This window comes from Poromitra crassiceps (genome assembly GCF_964638095.1).
Source record: "Poromitra crassiceps genome assembly, chromosome: 9".
Classification (NCBI taxonomy): Eukaryota; Metazoa; Chordata; class Actinopteri; order Beryciformes; family Melamphaidae; genus Poromitra; species Poromitra crassiceps.
In genome coordinates this window covers 51,166,373-51,189,822 of record NC_139630.1, presented here as the reverse complement: position 1 = coordinate 51,189,822, position 23,450 = coordinate 51,166,373, and the positions used below count along the sequence as shown (strand labels likewise).

General features: G+C 45.2%; 1 protein-coding gene across 1 annotated transcript in view; it reads left to right on the top strand.

Moving 5' to 3' along the window:
- The window catches only part of LOC310782084 (bcl-2-modifying factor-like), a gene marked incomplete at its 3' end in the record, with an annotated part of 47,805 nt that overhangs the window by 22,408 nt on the left and 1,947 nt on the right, over positions 1-23,450 (top strand). Inside the window, exons 2-3 of the mRNA XM_083642755.1 lie at positions 17,306-17,527; positions 19,975-20,204. Coding sequence (XP_083498881.1) covers positions 17,329-17,527; positions 19,975-20,204 — 429 coding nt within the window. The 5' untranslated portion in view covers positions 17,306-17,328. The remainder of the gene's footprint in view (positions 1-17,305; positions 17,528-19,974; positions 20,205-23,450) is intronic.

Here is a 23,450-nt window from a genome sequence, read left to right as displayed (position 1 = left end):
AAAAAAAAAAAAAAGCTCCTGGAAACATTGTCATTAATATTTGACGCCATTGCTTGAAAGAAGTAAAGCAGATCCTGAATGCAGCTCATTTAAAGTCATCATATTTTATGCTAGAGCTTTGAACACAAGTGGCATCTCTTCCTGACTTGACTGCACCGGTCTTTGCCCTTCCTGTACCCTTCCTGGCGTCAGAAATGGCCTGATCTGAGGTGAGGCCGCGTAATCGTTCCTGGGTTGGTGAGAGGGACATTTTTTCCGAACGCTATATTCGGAGTGCGGCCATGCCCACTCCTCCCACCCACCACGGTGAAACAGCCCCATTAGTGCCAGTGACTCTGAGCCATAGGAATGTGCTGGTCCTGAAAAGCAGGTGGTCCCAGCCACAGGTGTGTTCTTCATCTGAGGCTCTGCCTGAAACCAAGTCTGAAGTGGTACTACAAGGGCTATCGTAGTAGTACCGACACCAACCTGGCACACAGACCGCTTACATCTGCTGCCCCACTGAAACATGCAGCGGTGGCATTCCTGTCTGAATTTGAGAGCAGAGAGAGAGAGACAGAGAGAGAGGCAGAGAGAGAGAGAGAGAGTACGGTTCATTCAGCCACGAAGCGAGCGAGGGAGGCCCTTGGGACAGGGAAGGGAAGTCGGGGTAAACACGGGACAATTAATTTGCGGCTCAGTCACGCAACCTATTCCCTGACGTTTAAATTGAGCAGAAAATGGAATTTCAGAAGCATATCATTCCTCTGCTCAGGGGTACAAAATTGCATTTAGAGTCTTCTATGGCGCAAATAGCATTTTAGGTGTGAAGCATGATGGAGGCGTTAGTCCAAATGCGTTATTTCCGGCATGACTTTCTACTCTGCACTGACAGAGCTCATGGTTAACAGCTCACTAGTTAGGACAAGCTTAAAATTATTCAAACCATTGATTGATTGATTGATTGATTGATTGATTGACATTGATTGATTGACATCTTTATTGATAATGAACACATATATACAATACATACATAGACACAGCATTATCAAAAGGATATAAACGCAATAAAGCTTATTTCCATTGCGGTCCATTGCAGTCCATGCCTTGGACTGAACTCACACTTTGGTTATGTCTGGCTCTGTATCTCTCTCCTTCAACAAATTCTCTCTCTCTCTCTCTCTCTCTCTCTCTCTCTCAGCTGTCTCCCTCTCTGTCTCTGTCTCTGTCTCTCTCTCCCTCTCTCCCTCTCTCTCTCTCTCTCTCTCTCTCTCTCTCTCGCTCTCTCTCCCTCTTTATTTTCCCGGAATATGGTGGAAATGAGAGCTCGGGCTGTGTGGCTTTAATGTGAGGGGTGCTTGCGAGCGGCGATACGGGCTGGGTGCCTCCTCTGATCTTCAGAGGCGGCGGTGGATCAGAGGGCGGCTGTCACACCTCCAGGCGGTCTTCAGCAGCCACAGTGGAGATCCTTCAGAGCCCCCTGAGATATGGCTAGGGCGGCCCAGGGAGCAAGGCGTTTCAAACAAAGCAGCTGCCCAATTGATTGTGGTTTGCTGTATCTCTCACCCATGTCACAGTGATCATGTGGAGAAGATAGTGGGTCTTTTATGTCTGCTAATCTAAGCCTTGGATAATTGATCTGGTTGATCAATGTTTTTTTTGGAAAAGTTGCTATGTAGGTCAGAGCTGAATTATAAAACGAGAGAGACTTCCTTCCTCTCACTGATGACCAAGTGAATGCAATTAAAGCTACAAAGTTCACAGCGTTTGGACATTTTAAAATTCTGTTTCCGTGAAAAGTATTATACGTAGGCCTATATATTATTCATTATTCTGTGCTAACAAGCACGCAGTTAGTGTGTCAGGGAGGATGATAAGAATAGGGCTTAGCAGTATTTGGAAGATTTTTAGCCCAACATTCTGGACTCCTTTTAATATGAAAGCATATTATGTTAATCCCTGCCTTGGCATTTCCTGCTGCAGTAATTATTTGCATAATAATACATCGTGTGGAATCAAAACTAAGGGTGTTGTGTGTGTGTGTGTGTGTGTGTGTGTGTGTGTGTGTGTGCGTGCATGCGTGCGTGCGTGCGTGCGTGCGTGCGTGCGTGTGTGTGCGTGCGCGCGTGCATGTGCGTGTGCGTGCATGTGTGTGTGTCAGAGAGGATTTTGGTGTCTATTCAGAGACCTGTCCAACATCTCATTTTCCTGCTCCTCTCTCTCTGTGTCTGCCAGTCCATCCAGGATATTCCTTTCCGGCGGTGGCGTTACGCTTGACATGCTGAATGCACGCTGTTTTCCTGGAGACAATACCTTTATGTTCTACTTCCTGAAGTGATTTCCCCTGGCTGTGACGCCTGGCTTGGTGCTCTGCTGTATCCAATTATCTTCACACACAGCCAACAGAGGCAATCCTCGCCAGGCCCAACAAAAAAGTTGAATAGGTCATTTCACGGATGAGCACAGCGTACCGCTGATCCCCCCCCAAAAAAAACTCAGGGATATGGAAATCTCTATTCGCTTGGAGGGATGATGTAAGGCCAAATCGTGAACATCATGACACATGATGGCTTCTGAGAAGAGCCTGGTTAGCAGGTTTGGGCGAGAGATGGAGCCACTCGCTGAAACGGCGGGATTTATGTCCCCTTTGTTCATTCAAATGAGTCACCTGATGCTCCAGGCCGTTTGGAAAGGCCCTCAAGGGTCAGATATGTCTTGATGTCATCCCCTCTGACATTAACGAGGCCCCTGGTGATGAGGTCAGCTAGCAACCTACAGTTACAGTTGGAAAATATTCTGTTGTAGTGCTGATCTTATATCTGCAAAATGCCTCAGGATGCAAACACGTTATATTTTAACTTTGTACGTTTGTTCAGAAAGTGCGACATCTCAAACTTTGGCCTGTTTCATCATAAAATATCTGACCATTGCTCATAGGTCCTTTAAGCTGAAATGCAAAGTCAGGTGCTGAACTTGTGTTTACTCATTTTGGCCACTAATTAGCCGTTTTCGCCCATTTAATCGCCCCTAATTACCTAATTCAAAAATCTGGTGGCCCTAATATTTTGGCATAAGATTTTTTTTTTTTTCAATATTTTTTTTTCATTCTTTTATATAACAGTATGCGAACAAGACAAACAAGCTCAGGCACAGGAAAATAATGAAAGAAAGAGAAAGAGAGAGAAAGAAAAACAGACATCATCGACATTCAACATTATAACATGGTGCTATCAGCCGCATAAGGTGCCTATGTGCTTGCAAGAGACTTTGTGCATGGGATCCCACACAAGGGGCCCACGAGACACCAGCCAGGTGAGCTACCAGTCACCCCCAACCTCAGTCACTTGTCATTCTTAATCTCGTCAAAGTAGACCATCAGCCACACCTGAAAATAATGTGAAGAGGAGGACTTCCATTCCTTCAGAATGAGTCTTTTGGCGACAGTTGTCCCCAGTGTCGGAGATTGTTGCACAGCTGTAGGGAAATTCAGAGAGGACTCCGAGCAGCCGAAGATGGTGAGTTCTGCCTCTGGCTGCAGGGTTATTTTGTAGGCCTTAGAGTACCAAATATTGTATAAGCATATACTTATAATATAAGTATCAAATGTTTTGGCCCAAAATCCCGTACATGAAGGGCAGAACCAGAAGGCATGAGATAGTGTACTGTCTGACACCTGACACCTGTCACACAGTGGCGAGACAGAAGGGAACATCCCGTGTAGTTTATGCTTGGAGTAGTGAAGACGGTGAGCGACTTTAAATTGGATCAGCTGGTGTCCGCTATTAACTGAGCAGAGTTGTACTATACAGACAGACTCCTTTCCCATGTCAGATAAATCAACACCAAGTTCCCCCTGCCATACTTCTCTAATCCTCTCAGTAGAGGCAGTAGTGGAAACCAGCCCCTTCTCACTCCAGGCATGGTAGATTTGTCTGACCATGGAGCCAAAAAAGAGTGATTTGGCCAGGGGCGGTTTTAGCATCAGAGCTTTGGGTGGGCTCAGCCCACCCAAAGGTCATGGACCACTGAACCCCTAGGGGGGTCCGGGGGCATGCCCCCCCGGAAGAAAATTTAGTACAGTTTCAAGTAAAAATGGATCAAACTGGCGCACTTTGAGATCAAAATGAAGAGACTAGATCTATGAAGAACTACACACATCAATATCTTCTTTACCGTTCTGTGGTTTTACAGCGATGAAAAAATAATTGTTTCCCTATATATACTATATATATTCTGCATACAGGTTCTATATGGTAGAATTATGCTTGCATAAATAATACCAAAATCACTTCAGGGGAGTTTCAAGTAAAGTAACATTTTGCTTTGTAGGCAAAACAAAAGTAAAATTATATCAAAAGGGAACTTCCTAACTTATTGGCTGGAATAATATTCCGACAAGATAATAATATACTGTAAGCACTAAAGCAGGAGTTTGCAGTCAACTAGTTGAAATTAATATGTGGCAGTATTTGTGGGGGTCAAAATCTATGTAGGGTGTACCACCACAAATAGATCAGTGTATGGGAAACACTGACTATTAAATTGTGTGACTAGAAAGACACCAATAAATCTGAGAAAATGTACTTTAATTTTGAACAACAGCACTACAACGGTGGCATTACAAATGGTATTATGAAATTATTGTGGGAAAAAACAAGATCTGACTGGTTGGAAGTTGGTAGGCTACCACCACCACAGCGTGCAAAAATAGGGAAAGAAGGAAAGAAAAGGGAATAGCATGCCATGCACGCATGTTAAGCTATCATCATCATCACATCAGACAGGCTGTGTAAAGCAGCCACTTGCGATTCTGAAGGGCTTAATTTCATTCAGATAACAAGGGACCCGTTTGAAAATATGTTTGTCACTTATGCCCATATGTTTCTCAAAAAACATTGCATCCATTTACACCCACTTTACTGCAAGCTAGCATGACATGGCTGGCTGGTGCTATGGTAGCCTACCTACCTTCCTCCAGTCCACCTGTTTGTCTGGCAGGCACAGCCACAAGTTCTTTTGTTTAGCCTACGAAACAACGTTACGCGCTATTTTGCATATCAATATGCGCTAATTAAGTAACTACTAACGACTCTGACTGCTCAATGCTCACCTCACAGTTTCATTGATCATGAGTGGGGAGAACGATTGTGTGGACTGTGGAGGACCACTTCGCTGCTGTACTGTGTGTGACCTGTGTGAAGTGATGTGGGATTAGGCAGATAGATGGAGGAGGGAGCGCCTGCGCAGCCGCGGTTCTAGAAACTTTTCGGGTGGGCTGAACCCCCCTAAATGTTTGTCTCAGCCCACCCTAAGAACATAGAGGGTGGGGGGGGAAACACGCACACAGCGCATTGAGTGTAGTCAGAAACTGCTACTAGTGACCACCATGGATTTGGAGAGGGGAAAAAAAAAAAAAAAAAAAAAAAAAAAACTTTTTTTTTGCCTCTATTTTTTTGGGTGGGCTGAGACTATTTTTGGGTGGGCTAAAGCCCACCCAAAAACGGCCTAGAACCGCCCCTGGATTTGGCATAAGATATTGATGATCGTGACATTATTAATTTTTGTGCGAGGGCAGGCATGTGTTCCATCTACATGTGGATTCATGCTCATGTTTGGTAACTCTGGAGTCGGACTCATAATGGGGACTTGACTCGGACTCTTCTTTGGCGACTCGGACTTGGACTATAACACTCGGGACTCGAGACTCGACTCAGACTCTATAGATATAGTGACTCGACTACAACACTGCCTCAAGCCTCAAGCTACCAAGTCCGCTGCTTTCATAGAGAGCAGAGTGTGCAGTCAGTTATGTATGACTAACTCAAATGCACGCACACGCACACACACGCACACGCACACACACACGCACACGCACACACACACACACACACACACACACACATACACACACACGCGCGCGCGGGCGTGATATGCGGCAACTGAATTGAAATTCTGGCATATAGATTCAAATTATCTTCCTACCCAAGTAAACTAATTTGTAAAGTGGCTATGAGCAATTTTCGATGTCGGATGGTGGGCCTAATGTTGTTTTTACTAATCGTGGCAGTATAATATTTCTGCATGAATGAGTTCTTGCCTGGAGTCATGTTAAATTAGGCAGCATGCTAAATTCTAAATTATTTGAGTCGTGCTCACACCCCCCCCCCCCCCCAACTCATTAACTATTCAATGTGAACTTCTGATCCTGCGGGCTATTGACATTAATTCCCTATACTACTGGAGCAAGCAGTTTGGAATGTTTAAAAGGAGTCGGCAGATCTCGCCTAAAGTCTCTTCAAAAGCCAAGTTTTTCTAAACAAACTATTTGCTCATTTGTATCCTACCACTAGCCTGAGGAATGTCAAATGTAGCACTATCAAGGGAGAGATAATTAGGCCTTTCACTGGCCCGTGTCTGTTACAAGTAAGACAATAACAAGATCATCAAGAACAACACTTGAGTTGTTTGGTGTCGTGAGTTGTTGATCACAGCCTCTAACCAGATGTGGTGAGGTAGACTTGTTACTAGGATCTTGTTCTGCTCCTGCACGTCTAAACCAATCCCACGTTAGCGACACAGTCTTTGCCTTGACCTTGGGCAGTGGATTTCCTTGAGGGCAGGGTGGCCGCGCTGTAACTCAAGCGAACTGGCTGAGGGGTGGAGTTAACAGGAGAGAGGTAGTGCTGAGGCAGGCAGAGAAAATGTATGAATGACTGAAAAGAGGAGAGTATCCAGCCAATCGGGACGGAGGGAAAATCTCTCAGCCAATCACAGAGAGTTTCTCTTCTCCCCCTCCCTCTGACTTCTTCTCCTGACTGTTACCAGGTCACTGTGCCTGCCTGCCCGCGCCTCTGAATAATCTGTTTCATTGGGTCAGTGTGCCTCTCACAACGTGCCTGACTGGCTGGCTGGGCATACGCGGTTGCTAGGCAGCTCAGCCAATCAGAGCAAGGCGGAAGTTTCCCCTCGCGTTTCTAGGCAGGATTCACGTGATGAGGATGTTTTGGCGGGAGAGTGAGAGAGAGAGAGAGGGGAGGGGCGGCCGCAGGGTGAAGTGGAGCATGTGATTGTGTGTGTGTGTATAGGCTACTGTATATGTGTGTGTAGGTGTGCGCATGTACGTACATGTGTGTGTTTGTGTGTGCGCGCGCGCGCGTGTGTGTGTGTGTGTGTGTGTGTGTTCATTTTGCCCTGCCTCAGTTGCTGGAGCTTTCTGATGCAACGTCGAACCGTGTCTCCTGGGCTACTAGGGGACCTTGTTATGTTTTTTTTTTTCTTCCTGTCCTCGCAGGAAACGAGAACCAATTGCTGCGCTGTTGCCATCGGAGCGGGGAGGTTTGTTTTCCCTCCACTTTCATCCCTGGTACCTCCCCATCCACAGTTACCGTAGAAACAAGAGCAACTCCAACTCTATTTCCATCCACGTCTCCGCTTCCTTCAATGATTTATCGTCGCTCTCTTTTTTTTAATCCACCGCCTAACTACCAAGCACTTTAGCAGCAGCCAATGAAGTATTTAGGAAATTGTATGACAACTCCGAAGAGGTGCTGCTGTATAAAAGCAGACGTGAAGAAGAGCAGTAGCGCATAGCGAGGTGCGTCGAGTGATCATCGCGCGAGTGCTCAACTCATCGGCTGGAACCTGAACTTCTCCGTCAGAGCTCGAAAACGTCCCGAGAGATTACAAGATAACAAGATTAACTTCGGTCTTTGTTTTGCAAAATACCTTGGACACGCCCATCCTAAAAAGACAGACTCACGCACATTGTACCCCTCGCCCCTTGATTCCCCCATCGCCTTTGAACCCCCCGAGGGAAACATGGACTTCCCAAAATCCCATTATTGCCACTTGAGTGCACACTGGGAGTTTTAGGAATTAAACTGGGGAGCAGCGAGCGGACGGACAGGCGCCCGCTGTGCATCCACTTCATTCTGCTTTACATCGCAACATGGAACGCTTAAGCAACTTCACACTATACTTTACATCACAACATGGAACGCTTAAGCAACTTCACACTATGCTTTACATCGCAACATGGAACGCTTAAGCAACTTCACACTATACTTTACATCGCAACATGGAACGCTTAAGCAACTTCACACTTTAGCAACCACTCATGTCTGAAATAGGGATGCACCGATATATCGGCCGTATATCGATATTGGCCTTGTTGACTGCAATCGGCTATCGGCAAAAAAAAGGTGCTGTTCACCGATTGCAGTGGCCGATCAGTTGGGTCACATAATTTGTTGTTTGTTTGTTTCATATGATTGAATTTGTGCTCATTCAAAGCTAGTGTGATGAAGGGCTCAAAAATACGTTAACAGGTCAGATATTTGTTTATAATGAAGATGTATTTGTTTCCCTGTCAAAACATGCATAAAAAAACACATCGGTATCGGCTATCGGCTAAATTGTTATTTTAAACATCGGTATCGGCCCAGAATTTCGCAATCGGTGCGTCCCTATCTGAAAGACACAAACTGCATAATACAGTAATTAAGTATCCCAGTGCGTTGGGGAAGTGTAGAGGTAAACACACTCACCTACCACCGCAGAGACCCGGGTAAAATTCCCGGTATCGCTACTTCCGGCTTGTTCAAACGTTCCTATTACAGACACAATTGGCGGAGTCTCCGTGTGGGAAGCCGGTGGGGTATGAGTCCTGGTCGCTGCACTAGCACCTCTGGTTGGTTGAGGCGCCTGTTTGGGGTGAGGGGAACTGGGGGGAATAGCGTGATACTCCCACACGCTACGTCCTCCCGCTGAAACTCCTCGCTGTCAGGTGAAAAGAATTGGCTGGCGACTGCACATGTATCGGAGGAAGCATGTGGTAGTCTACAGCTCTCCCCAGATTGGCAGAGGGGGTGGAGGAACGACCGGGACTGCAGGGGGAATTGGCCACGTACAATTGGGGTGAATATGGGAGAAAAAAGAAAAGAAAGTATCTATCCCATTCCCAATGGATACAATCATGCACTTGTTTTCATAATGCTAAATATAAAAGAAGAATTTAGAATTTTGTCATTGATGCTGGATGTCACACATGTAACACACTGTACACTAGCTGACCTTAGCTAGCTCATCACCAGAACCAGCAACCTTTCAGTTACTTCTGCAAGCTTCTGCACTGCTGGCCCACCCTCAAGGCTCACCTCCTGTTAGAAGGGTCATACGGGGTGAATGGGCTGAATTTGAGCAAATATGTTTTGAAATGACTGACACTTATAGGTCACTGTAATAGATGAGATACATACAATAAACAATTTCACCTATGTGACCATACATACATACATACTGTACATACATTACATACATACATACATATTAGCCTGGGTTGAACCCAGCCTCCACGTGACCTCCACGTACTATCAGTCACGAAGAGTCTGGCGGATTGTGGTTTGATAACGTTTTCAAGGCGTTACAGGCATAGTCTGTGACATCAGGTTGAAGGCTGCGTTCACCCAGGCTATACACATACATACATACATACATACATACATACATACATACATACATACATACATAGTAAAGCATTGCAATGACACCTGTAAATTGAATTAAATCATGTTTCTTCATGTCACACAGCTGTCAAGAGGCTGTCAGTTAGCCGGACAAAATGGTTTGTTTACATCCTCGACTTGCTGCTGCTCAGTAAGCTCATTATTGAAGCCTCAGCTATGCCTTACACAGCAGCTGGAAACCCATTGAGATGAACTGAAAGGGAAAAAATCCAGCAAAAGCGTTTCTATACAAGACTTAATCCAAAACCCATTCATTCTGTCCTCTTTGTTTTTGTTTAGTTTTTTGTTGCTGCCAGATTTGGGTTACATTTATTATTTCACATTAAAGTGGCGTCGGAATATGTCGAATCACAGGGACGTGTTTCCCTCGGGTGGTTCTGGGCTTCAAATGTGTTACCTTTGGATGAACTCCGGGAGAGCCCCGTTCATTGGCTGAGCCCACGGTGTACCTGTGGTTCAAATCCGGGGGTGTTGACAGGATCTGCAGGAGGAGGAGGCGCCGGGGGGGGACAGAGGTTTCCAATAAGCTGTGGAAACTTGGCATCACTGTCACATACTTTCACAATCGATTTATGTGAAAAATCCCCTCTCCAAACAGGGATTTAGGTAGGTGATTAAATGGCAAGGACAGCGGAAAAAAACATAAAATTGTGATGCAGAAGCGCGCGTGATACATGCACAAACATCGATGCGAGATGTTTGGGCGTGGAACAGATTGAAGATTGAAGTGTCTGGACGTCAGGCACCATTAGGGAAAAGCAAATTGGATCATTATGCGGTGAACTTTGAAAAATTACAATACCCTGAGGCTTGTCACCTCTCCTGGCAGCGCAGAGTCAGAAATAACTCAGTGTGGAGAATGTCTCGCTGGGGGAACATTGCTCTGGAATAGAAATGGGCTGGGACACGTCTGCCACTGCATCTGACACATTAGAGGTGCTGGAAGTTTCAATTGAGATGACAAGTTCTGAGTTCAGCGCCCAAAACACAAAGGATGTCTCCCGCTTCAAAGGAGTGGAAGCAGTCGACTTGAAAGTAACAGACAGTCGGTGACTTTAAACAGTGTATGAGATGGCACATTGTGTGACGTTTGTGTTTCTAAATCTCTCACATTGACAGCGCTTCATGTTATGTTCTCTGTGTGCACATATTCTGATTAGCAATACACATGCGGTTAACCTCCCTGTGCTGGAAAGACAGCGAAACTTTTTTTCCAGATTTTAATTTATGGGGAAAACTATACCCCGAGCCCATTGGCAGAGAGATAAGTGAATGTAATTTTCTTGGAACTATTGTTTGGGAACACTAATTAGTTATTGATAAGCGCACTGAGGGGAAGAATAAAAAAAATCAAAGATTTTAGGGTGCTTCAATTTTTCACTTCTTTATTTGTTTTTCAAACACACAATGGACTAATTATTTTTTGAAAGGTTCCACCCCGCTCAAAATGCCTGATTGTGAACAGTACATCAGATCAGACCGCAACACATCTGATATTTTTCTCTCTCTATAATTCCTGAGGGTTCTTTGCTTTCCCTTTTTTTTATTCTAAGGTGCTATAATAATGATGAGTTTATAGTAATTATTCTCATAACACAGCTGAGTCCTTGAAACCTTGCGGTTCTTGTAATAAATTATTTAAAATCCACATGCAAAATAGCCCTTACTATTGCCACTCTTGTCACCTCTCCTGCTACGACTCATCAGCTTACAGCTATTAGCAGTTTAGCTGCACAGGTAAAAGCTGGAAATCTACTTGCTCTGAATACTGTTAGCATCAGGCCATGAATGCAGTTGAAGAAAACATCAATATTACTAATGTATTAGCAAACAATCAATACTTTAACCCCATTCTTGTATATTTTCAACACAAGATGCTAAATCCTAAATTTAACACTTGTTTTGTTGTGGAGATTTGGGTGGCTGACAGCCAAGTTGCCACTAATGAGGAAGTGGGTTAGTGTTGTAGGAAAACTGCAAAAACATGTTGCTTTTTGTCCATTTCTATGCACGCAATCTGCCTGAATGTTCATTGATTGACTATATGCCCTGGACGGTTTGATTGAGGTTTGCAGCATGGATGCATGCACGCGTGCACACACACACATGCGCGCGCGCACGCACACACACACACACACACACACACACACACACACACACACACACACACACACACACACACACACACACACACACACACACACAGAGCAAAACATGTCTTCCAAAATTTGGGTGGGGTTGGAGTGGATTGGTGTAGGTGAGAAGTTGTCGAGCGGCAGCTTCATCGCGGCTGTGTGCAGGGGGTTGTTTGCTACTCTCCACAACCTGCCAATATTATAATACTGCACCGGAATTCTGCGAAAAGTTGAGAAAAATCACACTTCACACACATTACCAGCTGTACAACAAAGGGGTGAGATAGTGTGATACCACAACATCCTGTATGGGCCAACTGATCTTCCACGCAAGCAGCAACATCTGCTTTCATCCACAATTGCCTCCTGGGGGAAAATCTGACTCACACGATGGATCAGAAAGTCTGATCTGGTTGTTTTGCATTCAATAACCCGCTTTACAGATTGGAGTTGATTTCATTTCAGTTAGGCTATTTCATTGAATTGGCCTATTTTCTTTTTATATATATAGTGATGCCATGCTGGCTCACCCCCCACACTTCACTGAGGGTCACCAGCCATGGCTGTTGTTTGTTCCACTGTCACTTTGGATCTATCAGAGCAGGGCACAATGTTCAGCTATGGCTGCCCGCGGGGCGCAACTGAAAATGGCCCTATTTCTTATCACAAAGCTGTTTCTGTATCTGCAGAGCAGGATTCATCTAAGGACATTCGGTTATTCTGAGGATAACGTTATATATAATGCAACACAGTATCTCCCCTTGACTGTGTTCATGTTATACTAAACCACCACAAAGGAGGAAAAGAAGCAATATATTAATTTGAAACATGTCCATGTTTGAAATGGTTAAAATTGATATTGACAGACTGGAATTACTCCACAATGCACTCTGTAACCAATGTAGATCTGGCAGCTGTTTCATTATGTTTGTTTTTATTTCAATGTGGCTGTCTGATTTTTGATCAAAATTATTTTACATTGTTAGAAAATATTGTGCACATATAAAATTCTAGGCATGCAAGAATAATTTTACTTCATGCTTAATGACGGGTCACTACAGCTAGAGAGCATGTTTGACAGTGAAATTTGTGACCATGTTTGTTGCCTTAACATAAAGACACTACTCATCATTATACAACCCTTTCAATTGGGTGGGGTTACGGTACACTACAATCGCTGTGTCGAGCAGCAGGTCCCAATCAGCTGAGCTGAGCAGTGAAAAAGAGTCACATGTCTGATGTGGATTTGTTTTTTTCCCCTCCACGTGTCCAGATACACGAAGCAGAAGGCGGGACCAAAACAAACCACCCGATTGGTTCATTATGTGTCACCAGCTTATCACCGTGAGGAGGACGGCCCTCTTAAAGGGACAGGCACACGACTTCTCACCTAAGCATAACAGTACCCCTTCATATCCTACATGGAGACAATGAATGGGATTTTTAAGACTGTAATATTGTTTTATTAGCTACATAATCGACGCTCCAGATGCTATTGAACAAATGACTTGCAGAATTAAGATGTAAATCCAATCATATATGCTGCACAATTAAGACTAGAGCATACAAGGCTTAAATAACAAATAAACGAGCAATTAAGGCGATGTCAATACAGCCGATTGAATAAAATGCAAATGTGGCCTGAAGGTACAGTGTTTAATTGGTAAACAACAACATTTTACTCTATCCAGTGGCAGTGGGTTGTCTTTGCATAACACTCCACATAATCGACCCTCTGTCACTTTAAGGGAACTTTTGTGTGAATTTCATGAAGGGGCGGTCTCTGCCTCTCTGGGCGGACCGACTTGTCTCAGAAGGGGGAAAAAACACTACTCTAGACAGCAAACATCCATCTGAGTGGCTGTAATGCAAAGGATACAACTCGCATCATCATCATCACCACCACAGTCTATAGGAAACAAGATAACAACAAGTTGTCAAGATACCACCGATCACAACGGAACGCGCGTTTGCTGGCGGTGAGTTAATATAATCTATTAGCCTATAGTAACGGTATGGAGAGAGAGAAATAATAGTGGTGTGCCCTGTGTTTTGCTTGATGTGTGTGAGAGTTTTGTCAACAAATGTGCGGGGAAGTTGGGCATGCCCGGGCAGAGAGCGGGCTTACCGGACTGATAACGGGGCAGTCAGAGCATAGCCTACATTTGATTAGAAAATAGACTATTAACATCGCTCAGGCATCGTTCATTCGGTCATTTAGTGAGCCTCTTCATCATGTATTTCCCGGGTGGAAGTAAGGATGATTTTATTGCATCGCCTCTCTTCACACTTTGCCTGCTCTTTCAGAGACTCATTCTTGTCAATAGACCTGATTTAGATTTTTCTTTTAACGAAATGAAAGGTTGTGCCGTTAATTCTCATGCCTGATAATCAACTTTGACAGGTACATGACATGTCGTAGTCACGCGTCCGTTCAAGTGAGTGAAATTACACCTCTCTTGTAGGCTAATGCCTGGTGGCTGTGTTGTGGAAATGAGTTACATGCTGATGGAGAGCCAGGCGGGTGTGATATTCTCACGATAGCCCACTTTCTTCATCCAAAGGCTTTAATGTAGCTATCGGTCGTCTGCAATTTTCTGTGGAAAAACACAATCTTTGTTTGAAATGTGATAGATATCGGTTTGGATTAGTCTTGTTTTGAACAATTTCGCCATTACTAAGCTACTGCTACTTTCTGTATTTTACGACCACGGTGATCGCCGGTCGGACTTGGCATGTTTACGCGCAGTTGCCCCGGGGCATGGTGTTCTTGATGCGGATCAGAGATGCACCACATTCGCGGTGGGTCCATCCGAGCCCACGTTTCCTATATTTGAATAACCTCGATTATCATCTCGCATGGTTATTTATCCAAGCAGTGCAATTAGAGCAGGTTTGCTTTCCAGAAATGACAACAAATCAACCATTCATCCCACATGGGGCTCGTCCCAGTGCTTTCCCATCATAGGTAAAGTAAAGCGTCTGTCACTGGCACGCTTGGCAGCCTGTTCCTAGTGCGTGAACCCAGCAGCAGAGTTCACCTTGTGTCCATCCGCAGCCAGAGCCGTGGAGCAGCGCCCGGTGCACAGATGGTGCAGCAGAGGGAGCCACTCTCTGCTGGCTAGTGCTCTGAGCAGTGTTGCCAGATACAGCCGACGGTTTCCAGCCCCCCAAAAACTGTTCAAAAACCGCCCAAACGCACACAAAACCGCCCAAAAAATATTAGAAGAGGAAACATGCCCCAAAACAAGCAATGTGCATTGTGAAATGTTCAGAATAATAAACAGTGCAAAGTGCCACACATGATTTGGTTATTGAAGAGTGCAAGGGTCTGAAATACACACAATGTTTTTTTCTGACCTTATAGATTAAATGGTGCTCAATTTTGACATTTTTTTTGTGTGTTTTTCTGTCAACTAGTCTAAATTAAAATGTTTGTTTAACCGTCAGGGAAATTAGTCGCAAGGAACAACCCTTTTAAAAACCCACCCAACTCATGGAAAACCAGCCCAAATTCTGTTCACCCACCCAAGCCAATTTTTCCATGGACAAATTAATCCAACTCCAACCAGCCCAATTGGGAGGAAAACCGTACAATCTGGCAACACTGGCTCTGATCCTCTGACCAGCACTGTGACTGCCAGGCCTGCCTGCTGCCCCAGGCAGTGTGTGTATGTGCGTGTGTGCGCACGCATGTGTGTGTGTGTGTGTGTGTGTGTGTCCCACTGTCTATGTTTGTTTTTATGTGTCTGACACTGTGGTTATCTTGCCAGTATTCTGTTTGGCCGCCAGTGGAAATTCAAAGACCCGGCTCGCTGTGCTGTGATTGACACATCGGCACAAAATGCACATTTGATCTCAATCAAACTTGCGGTGTGGCTGCAAGCAGTCCTTATTGCTAAGATGGCATTAACCCACGCAGCGCTTCATTTGCCTGGAGGAGGAGTTCAGATGCATTCATCCAACATGACAGATCAGGGCTTGTTGAACTTCACTAATGCACAACTGATTAGTGTTGGTGAGTGACCCCGGTTCTTGACCGTTAAATGCCCTGGAAGAGAAAGATGGAGGCCAGTAGGTCTGTGGGCCAATAAAATCATTTACAATAACAACAACTCTACAGTCCCGATCCGTACATACATTTGACATGAACGGTGCGGCCTGGCAGTGTTTTTCCACAGCTGTTCAAAGTGTAATCCTCTCTGACTCGATGTGACATGATGACATCACATAAAGGAACTTTTATTTTTTTTTATTTTTTCGGGAATGACTGGTGCCGCCTCACTGCAGTAAACACAATACCAGGGTGTCCAGTTTCAACTTTCGAGATTCACGTTTCAACATTTGGCAGTCGATCCAGCTGGTTTGTCTCCACTTACACAACAAAAAAAGAAAAGACGACCAAGCACCTTTTGGAGAGAGAGAGAGGAGAGAGAGAGAGAGAGAGAGAGAGAGAGAGAGAGAGAGAGAGAGAGAGAGAGAGAGAGAGAGAGAGAGAGAGAGAGAGAGAGAGAGAGAGAGAGAGAGAGAGAGAGAGAGAGAGAGAGAGAGAGAGAAAAACAACGTCCTGGCACGAGGCCAAGGAGGAAGAGAGCGCATGTTTGCGTCGAGTGGGGGCAGCTGAAGACGCAGAGAAACTTGTTTTCTTTCTCCTTCAGTCCCCATAAAAACCTGGCCGCTCTGTGCAGCACGTGATTTCACTAGATTTCACTCTGGCACTGCCCGCCGCTGCTGCTGCTGCATGTAGGCTGATAGTGTGTAGAGAGACTGAGGCAGCCATCCAGAGGTTATGTGTGTGTGCTCGAGAGAAGAAGAGAGAGAGAGAGAGAGAGAGAGAGGTAGGGAGAGATGGAGAGAGAGTGAGAGAGAGAGAACATAACTGTGCAGGGTGAATCTAATCCCCTGACTGCTTTGCTCTGGCACAGTGTTCCAGATTACGGTGTTTCTGAGGGGAAAAGCCTCTCGGGCAGATCTCTTTTTGGCACTCAATTATAATTTGGCACATGAGCAGGAGGACTCAGGAGCAGCTTTGAGGGTGGCAGAACTGGCATAGCAGCATCTTTAGCCACCCACTGGGTGCCCCCTACATTGGGTGATTCCATACATTTGGCTCCTCTTGCCACCAATCTGAATGGGACTCTCAGTATATTACAGATGTAATTAGCCTTCTAGCGCCGCCTGTCTGACATTATAGATGTTCATTATTACCTTTCTTGAGGCATACATTGACAGATCCAGCTGCGTTCCTGAGACGGTGTGTCTCTGCTTGTTGTTTTGCGGTGCAGAACCCCACACAACATAAGCCTTGTAATCGTAGGCATTATAATGACTAATGATGCGTTTGCCTTTATTGTTGACAGAGTGAGATACATTGCACTCGCCAGAGGGCAAAGTATCGCCCGCTTCGCTACAATTTGATATTTGGCGGTTTGCGGTTTGTCTTCAAACAAATCACACCCAATTACCTCTTAGGCAAAGATCATAAACACACAGACAGGTAGGAGTCAAAACACATGTATAGTGGCTCATAAATGACTGCTCACACACACACACACACACACACACACACACACACACACACACACACACACACACACTCTCTCTCTCTCTCTCTCTCTCTCTGTCTCATTCTAAAGTTTCCATGCCGTGTCCCCCTGTCCTCTCCAGGGAGATTACCGCTGAGGCGTCGGATGGATGATGAGGAGGAGGACATGTCGCGGCCCATCTCTCAGCTCTGGGGAACACCGTTCAGGGACGTCAAGTACGCAGACCGCGGCACGCAGACGGCGGCCGGACAGGCCCTCGCCGCTGCCGCCGCCGCCTCGCACGGCCACAACAACAACGCGCTGCCCTGCGCGTCGCTCCCGCAGCCTCACATACTCTTTCACAGTAAGTGGGCAGCATGATGATATGGTGAGCCACCTGTAGGGCCATTATGAAATCCGCTCCAAATTCCGTTTGATATTTTTCCAAAATGTGTTAATTTTAATTTTAATTAAGGGTTTAGGATTTCTTTTTCTTTTTTTTATGACTTGGCTCAACCAGACAGCCTCTTCGACATGTTTCTCAAAGTGAAAACCAAGTTGTGAGGTGACGTTGTAAGGGTCCCACGCAAGACCGAGCCCCCTCTCAAAACACCCCAATCGAAAACAGAATTATTTCTCTCGAGCTGTTTTACAATTATTCATTCATTTAGGTTACTAGAATAATTAGACCGACTTTCGATGCTTTTTATCAATTTCAGTCAAATTATGGAAAATTCTGCAAAATTCCATGTTTTACAGTTGATTCCATTTTTATTACCACATTCCATGATTCCGTCCGTTCTTTCTGGATTGCGGAAATGATATGGCCCTACACCTGTGACTGATGGTGGCCCTGCAGCATCTGAAAGTGAGAGGGTTGTGACGGCACTTTATCCTCTCACTTTTAGTCACAATTCCCTCTGTTTGCGGGGCCCTTCTTGACGGAACTGCGGCAATTCTCACAGACGTGACTAATTTCATCTCGCGCTGTGATTTGATCACTTCCATGTAGGTCAGCAATTTGGATGGGAACGGGACTGGAGAACTGTGTGCTCTTTTCTTGGTCGATGAGAAAATTGAATTTGAATTATTCCTCCCCGAAGTGACAGGCCTGCAAATGCATTTTCCTTGTAGCTGGGAGATCCCCTTTCAGCAACATCCATAGTGAGGGCCTGTGACACACATGCCATTCTAAAAAACAAAACAAAAACAAAACAAAACGTAGATTTACATTCCTCTTAATGCGTGTACCAAAGATAGCAAAGATAGCTGTTGTGCTATTCAAAATCTGATCTATCTATTGATAATGGCTGTGTACCCACCATTACCATACTATCTATCAGATATTCTAATATGTTTACATTGTTGGAATGTTAAATGTAAGTTCTTTCTCTTTTGCATAATTCAAATTGCTTTCATTGTGAAGAATAAAAGCAGACCCACAACACAACACAACACAACACAACACAACACAACACAACACAACACAACACACACACACACACACACACACACACACACACACACACACAAAGGCACATATCCACACTAATATGGCCACCAATTTTTTTAATTCAATATTGCTTGCCCGCATCTAATCAAATCAGTGTGACATCACTCTAATCGAATTGGACCGTTGGTTGGGTAGTACGTTGTTTGTTTGTTGACTCAGTGTCGGTCAGTGAGAGGCGCACATTGTTCCCTGTTTAAAAGTCATCGATAAATAAACAAACACCATTGACTATTATTACCCTCCCGTTCGTTATCATCTAACCAGTAACGAATGTCATGCACTCGGCTCGGTGCCACTTCTTCTCCTCTCACCATCTCTCTTGTCTTCTTCCCAAGCCTGGTCCACCACACTTGGAGATATTATGGTCCTGAAACGGGCCCGGCGAGGAGGTAGAACAGCGGGTTCATTCTTCTTCCTGGGATTACATCAAAATAATTGTTTTTCCCTCCAAATGGCATGACGGCAGAAGCGCGTGCCAGAGGGGCGTCGGCTAAACTCAGTGACACACATGGGGCCCCGGAGAAGGGGGCGGCGGTTCACTGAGGCCGCTGTTGATTTAATAAGGTGTTTGACTTTTTTCCCGCCCGCCGACACTCTCGCTCTCGCTTGTCTGTGGACTTTAGAGTGCTACTTACTGTATACCTACCATATAATTTACCCATGAACGACCCGATCGGATAGAACCGGTTTGTCTTTCTGATAGCACTTAAAGTAGATCTGTTTCACTCTCCTCCGAGACAGACAAAAGAACAGCTGTGTGTGTGAACTGTGAAGTCACGCATGCTACTGGCAAATCAAGAAAGTTTGGCTGATCACAAGACCGGAGGGCATGTCTTCTGAAGCTTCGCTAACACTGTGCGTCTACTAGTCCGAGATCAGAAAAAGGAAAACATTGAAACGTGTAAGTTTCTTTGAACCGAAAGATCGTTCTCACTGCTTCTCATTAGTTAACGTTATGATAGGACTGATGTTGTTTACGCTTTCATCTTCTCGCTAACAACTAGAAGGCCATTCAGACCTCCGCCAAGGGCAATTGCTTGTTTGTGAGGCTTGTGCGTAAAAAAAATGCACTTATTCCATGGCCCATGCTACACACCCTTCCACGAAGTTTCATGAAAACTGGGCCAGTAGTTTTTGCCTAATCCTGCTGACATACATACATACAGACAGACAAACGGCAGCGAAAGTATAACCCCCACGGCGGAGGTAATAATAAAAATAAACTCTCTTTGTTTTTGACAGATCCATGAATAATAAAACGTGTTAAAAAGCTGCAATATTTATTGCTTTGCCTTTAGGCAACGCTGGATTCCGCTCACATTTCCCCGCTCAGTTTGAGCCGATGGAGGACCGGGGAGAGAGGCCGAGCGAGGAGGAGGAGGAGGAGGAGGAGGAGGAGGGCAGAGGGGAGGTCGACGGCCGCGTGCCAGAGAGGCCCGAGGGGCAGGCGGGAGTGAGCGTCGAGGCGCAAATTGGCCGCAGACTTCGGGAGATCGGAGATAAGTTGCACCAGGATCACGTTGAACTGGTAAGTGTGTGGTGCATCCTCACATGACCTTATATTCCAAACATCTAGCCATTCTACTATCTGACATATACTTTAGCATCCTGCTTTACCATGACCTCTCACAGGCACTCTCAAGCACTACTGGTCAAAATGTGCACAATATGAACACATATTGCCTTACAGAAGGAAAGGGATATCCCCTAAAAAAAAGTGCTTGTTTGAACCCCAACAGCCACAGTAGAGAAGATAGCCTGGGGGAGGGTGGGCTGCTCGGGGGCTACAAGGAAGTCACAGATGTTTTTTGTACAATCTAGTTCAGTGCAAACTTCAGAAGAAAAGTGTGCGTGTGCATGTGTGAACTATTTGTTCTTGTCAGCTTTTACTTGACAAAATGTGTGTGAGAGAGAGAGCAGGTTCAAAGCCACTTACTGCCAAGTTGTGGTTCACTCTTGGGAAGAAAGGGACTATACATTTTGCCAGCTGGAGCGGCCTCAACCCACACCAGATAAAAATAGCCTCGGCAGTGATTCAACCACTTTCTTGGATCTGGGTGCATTGAGAGAAAAAGCCTAAATCACTAATAAGGGACGATTGAGTGTAACGTAATACAGGGTACTAAAAATAAGATGCACATTTTGTATACTAGGCATCTCGCGCACTACGCACGCTCGATTCCTAGGCTCGCCCGCTGCGCGGCCTCGCTCACCCTGCAGCTCGCATACGCAGCTCGGCCACTGCGCGGCCTCACCCCACAGCTCGGCTGCTGCGTGGCCTCGCCTGCTCTATTGGCGTGTGTGTGTGTTGCTCACAAAATGTTATTGCCCTTAAGTTTACATTCACGCGTGTGTGTGTGTGTGTGTGTGTGTGTGTGCCCCTTATGTTTACATCCATCAGTCATCACTGGTGATATCATCAGTGTCTTTTGACATCACTGATGACATCATCAGTGACTTATGACATCACTGATGACATCATTAGTGATGTCACAATGCACAATTGCTCAAGTGACATCACTGATGACATTACTTATGACATCATCAGTAATTTATGACATCCCTGATGACATCAGTGGGATAAAAATGGAAACAGAGAACAGTGCCAAATTTAGATAGATAGATAGATAGATAGATAGATAGATAGATAGATAGATAGATAGATAGATAGATAGATAGATAGATAGATAGAACTAATGTGGCTGGTTGTTTGGAATCCATTTTGACAGTTGAGACCATCATAGAAACAAATGCATATACTTTTTTGATATTGAGTCTTAGTTTGGCACTGCTGTCAAGGTCTGCTTTGTTTTACGAGCCCCTGAAATAATACACCTCCATCTGAGCAGAAGGGTGCAGACTAGACCAGCACTGTGTCACAGTAGCACTGATACCTTCCATCACACAGTCCATAGGAATATTCAGCTCAGGTTTCACGCTCTGCAGAGACAGAAGAAAAGAGCAAAATGACGAGTGAAATCCATCTGCTCAGCTGTTTGGGGAGAATGCTCCAGGTGCTTTTTGGGAGGAGCAGATTAAATGTCTCTCTCTCTCTATCTCTCTCTCTCTCCCATCTCCATCCTATTCCCTTTATCCTATTGTCTCCTCTCTTTCCAGTAATTTAACCATTTGGTTAATATAGCCAGACTTACGGTATCTTTCTTGACGTGTTTTTTTCACCTACATATCAGGCGTCTTAGGCGTTGCTGAACATATTCCACATTCGGCACTAAAATAGGGACATGCCACGGCTCTCGGGGTGATGGAGGCACTGAGTTTGGAGACTCACGACTATTTGCCAAAGCCCCTAAGGGCATAGTTAAAGTAAGCAAACACTCCCCGTGCAGTTCATAATTAGTAGCTAGCTGTGCATGCTAAGGAAGGGGGGGATCACACATGGAAAGACGTCATGGATTGTATAACTATTTTAGACATGTGATGTGCCGGGTTTCTGGAAACAGTTTGCTCAGTCACAACCGAGTTGCACCTTGAACGTGACAAAGGTGTTTACAGGTGATGACAGCATGTTCCACCTCCATGACAACGCACGCACACAGTCGGCTTTTCCATTCTCCAACTGCTGCTATCAGTGTGCGTTCAACAACAGGGCAGGCAGGGGTTACATGCATGTAGCAGTGTTTGAAAACCAAGTCCAGGCCTGGCTGGCTGACTGACTGACAAAAACAGTTGACATAGTCACGCCATGAACTTTGTTAATGAGTACAGATAGACAGGGAGGGGTATCGAGAGCCTTATCTGTGGCTGTGTTTTGCCACGGGGTCTGTGTGACAACAAGGTGTGGTTGATAAGCTGTATGACGTGGTTAGAGGGAGAGGAGAGAGAAGGAAGGAAGAAAGAAAGAAAGAAAGAACGAACGAATGAATAACCCTGGAGTTGGAGGTAGAGCAGGTGAGATCAATGTGACCATCATGGACAGCAGTTAGCAGCATATCTGTGTCTGGGTAGACTTGGCCGGCTGTTTATATGCCATCTAAAAATAGAGTCTGACTCACACACTTATAGACGCAGCCAGTAACATGACAGCTACCCACAATACCACACTTGTCCCGCTGACTGCCTGTGTGTGTGTGTGTGTGTGTGTGTGTGTGTGTGTGTGTGTGTGTGTGTGTGAGTGTGTGACACAGAGATAACAGAGCGATTTCTTTTTGTCTGTGAGGCACTGGAGTTTGTCGCTTTATCCTGCATGATCTGATATCACTGCTGCGGGAGTTTTCAAATGGCGAACATACAATAGGAGACAATATTCTCGCTTATGATATCCGGACGTTTCCCTATTGGATTTGTGCTAGTGTTAAGTCTTCTTCGCTCGCTTCCCCGCGCAGAAGGTGCCAGCGTGAGTGAGTGAGTGTGTTTCCTTTTGCGTCTGTCGATCACGACAAAGCAACTGAGGAGAACTAAGACAGCGAGGGACAGAAGCAGGCTGTTCTTGTAGTTTGAGTCTTATCTGTCAGGTTTCAGGGAAGCGTGTTAGACTGCTCTTTCCTGTATTCGGCTGCCAAGTGTGGCCATAAAATCATAATTGTTCCCTCTTGGGGAAAACAGAGTAAATCCATCCAAACATAAGGCGAGGGGCAAACGTGCACATTATCAGCTCGGGGCTCGTCAGTTTTCCCTGTATGAGGCGCATTACACTGTAAAAAAAAAAAAAAAGGGCCAAACAAAATACAAAGCACTCTCCACTGCCCACCCAAAGGAGTGCAGAAAGATGAGTCCCAAGTGGAACACAAGCCAGGGTACTGTTTAAACAAGCACG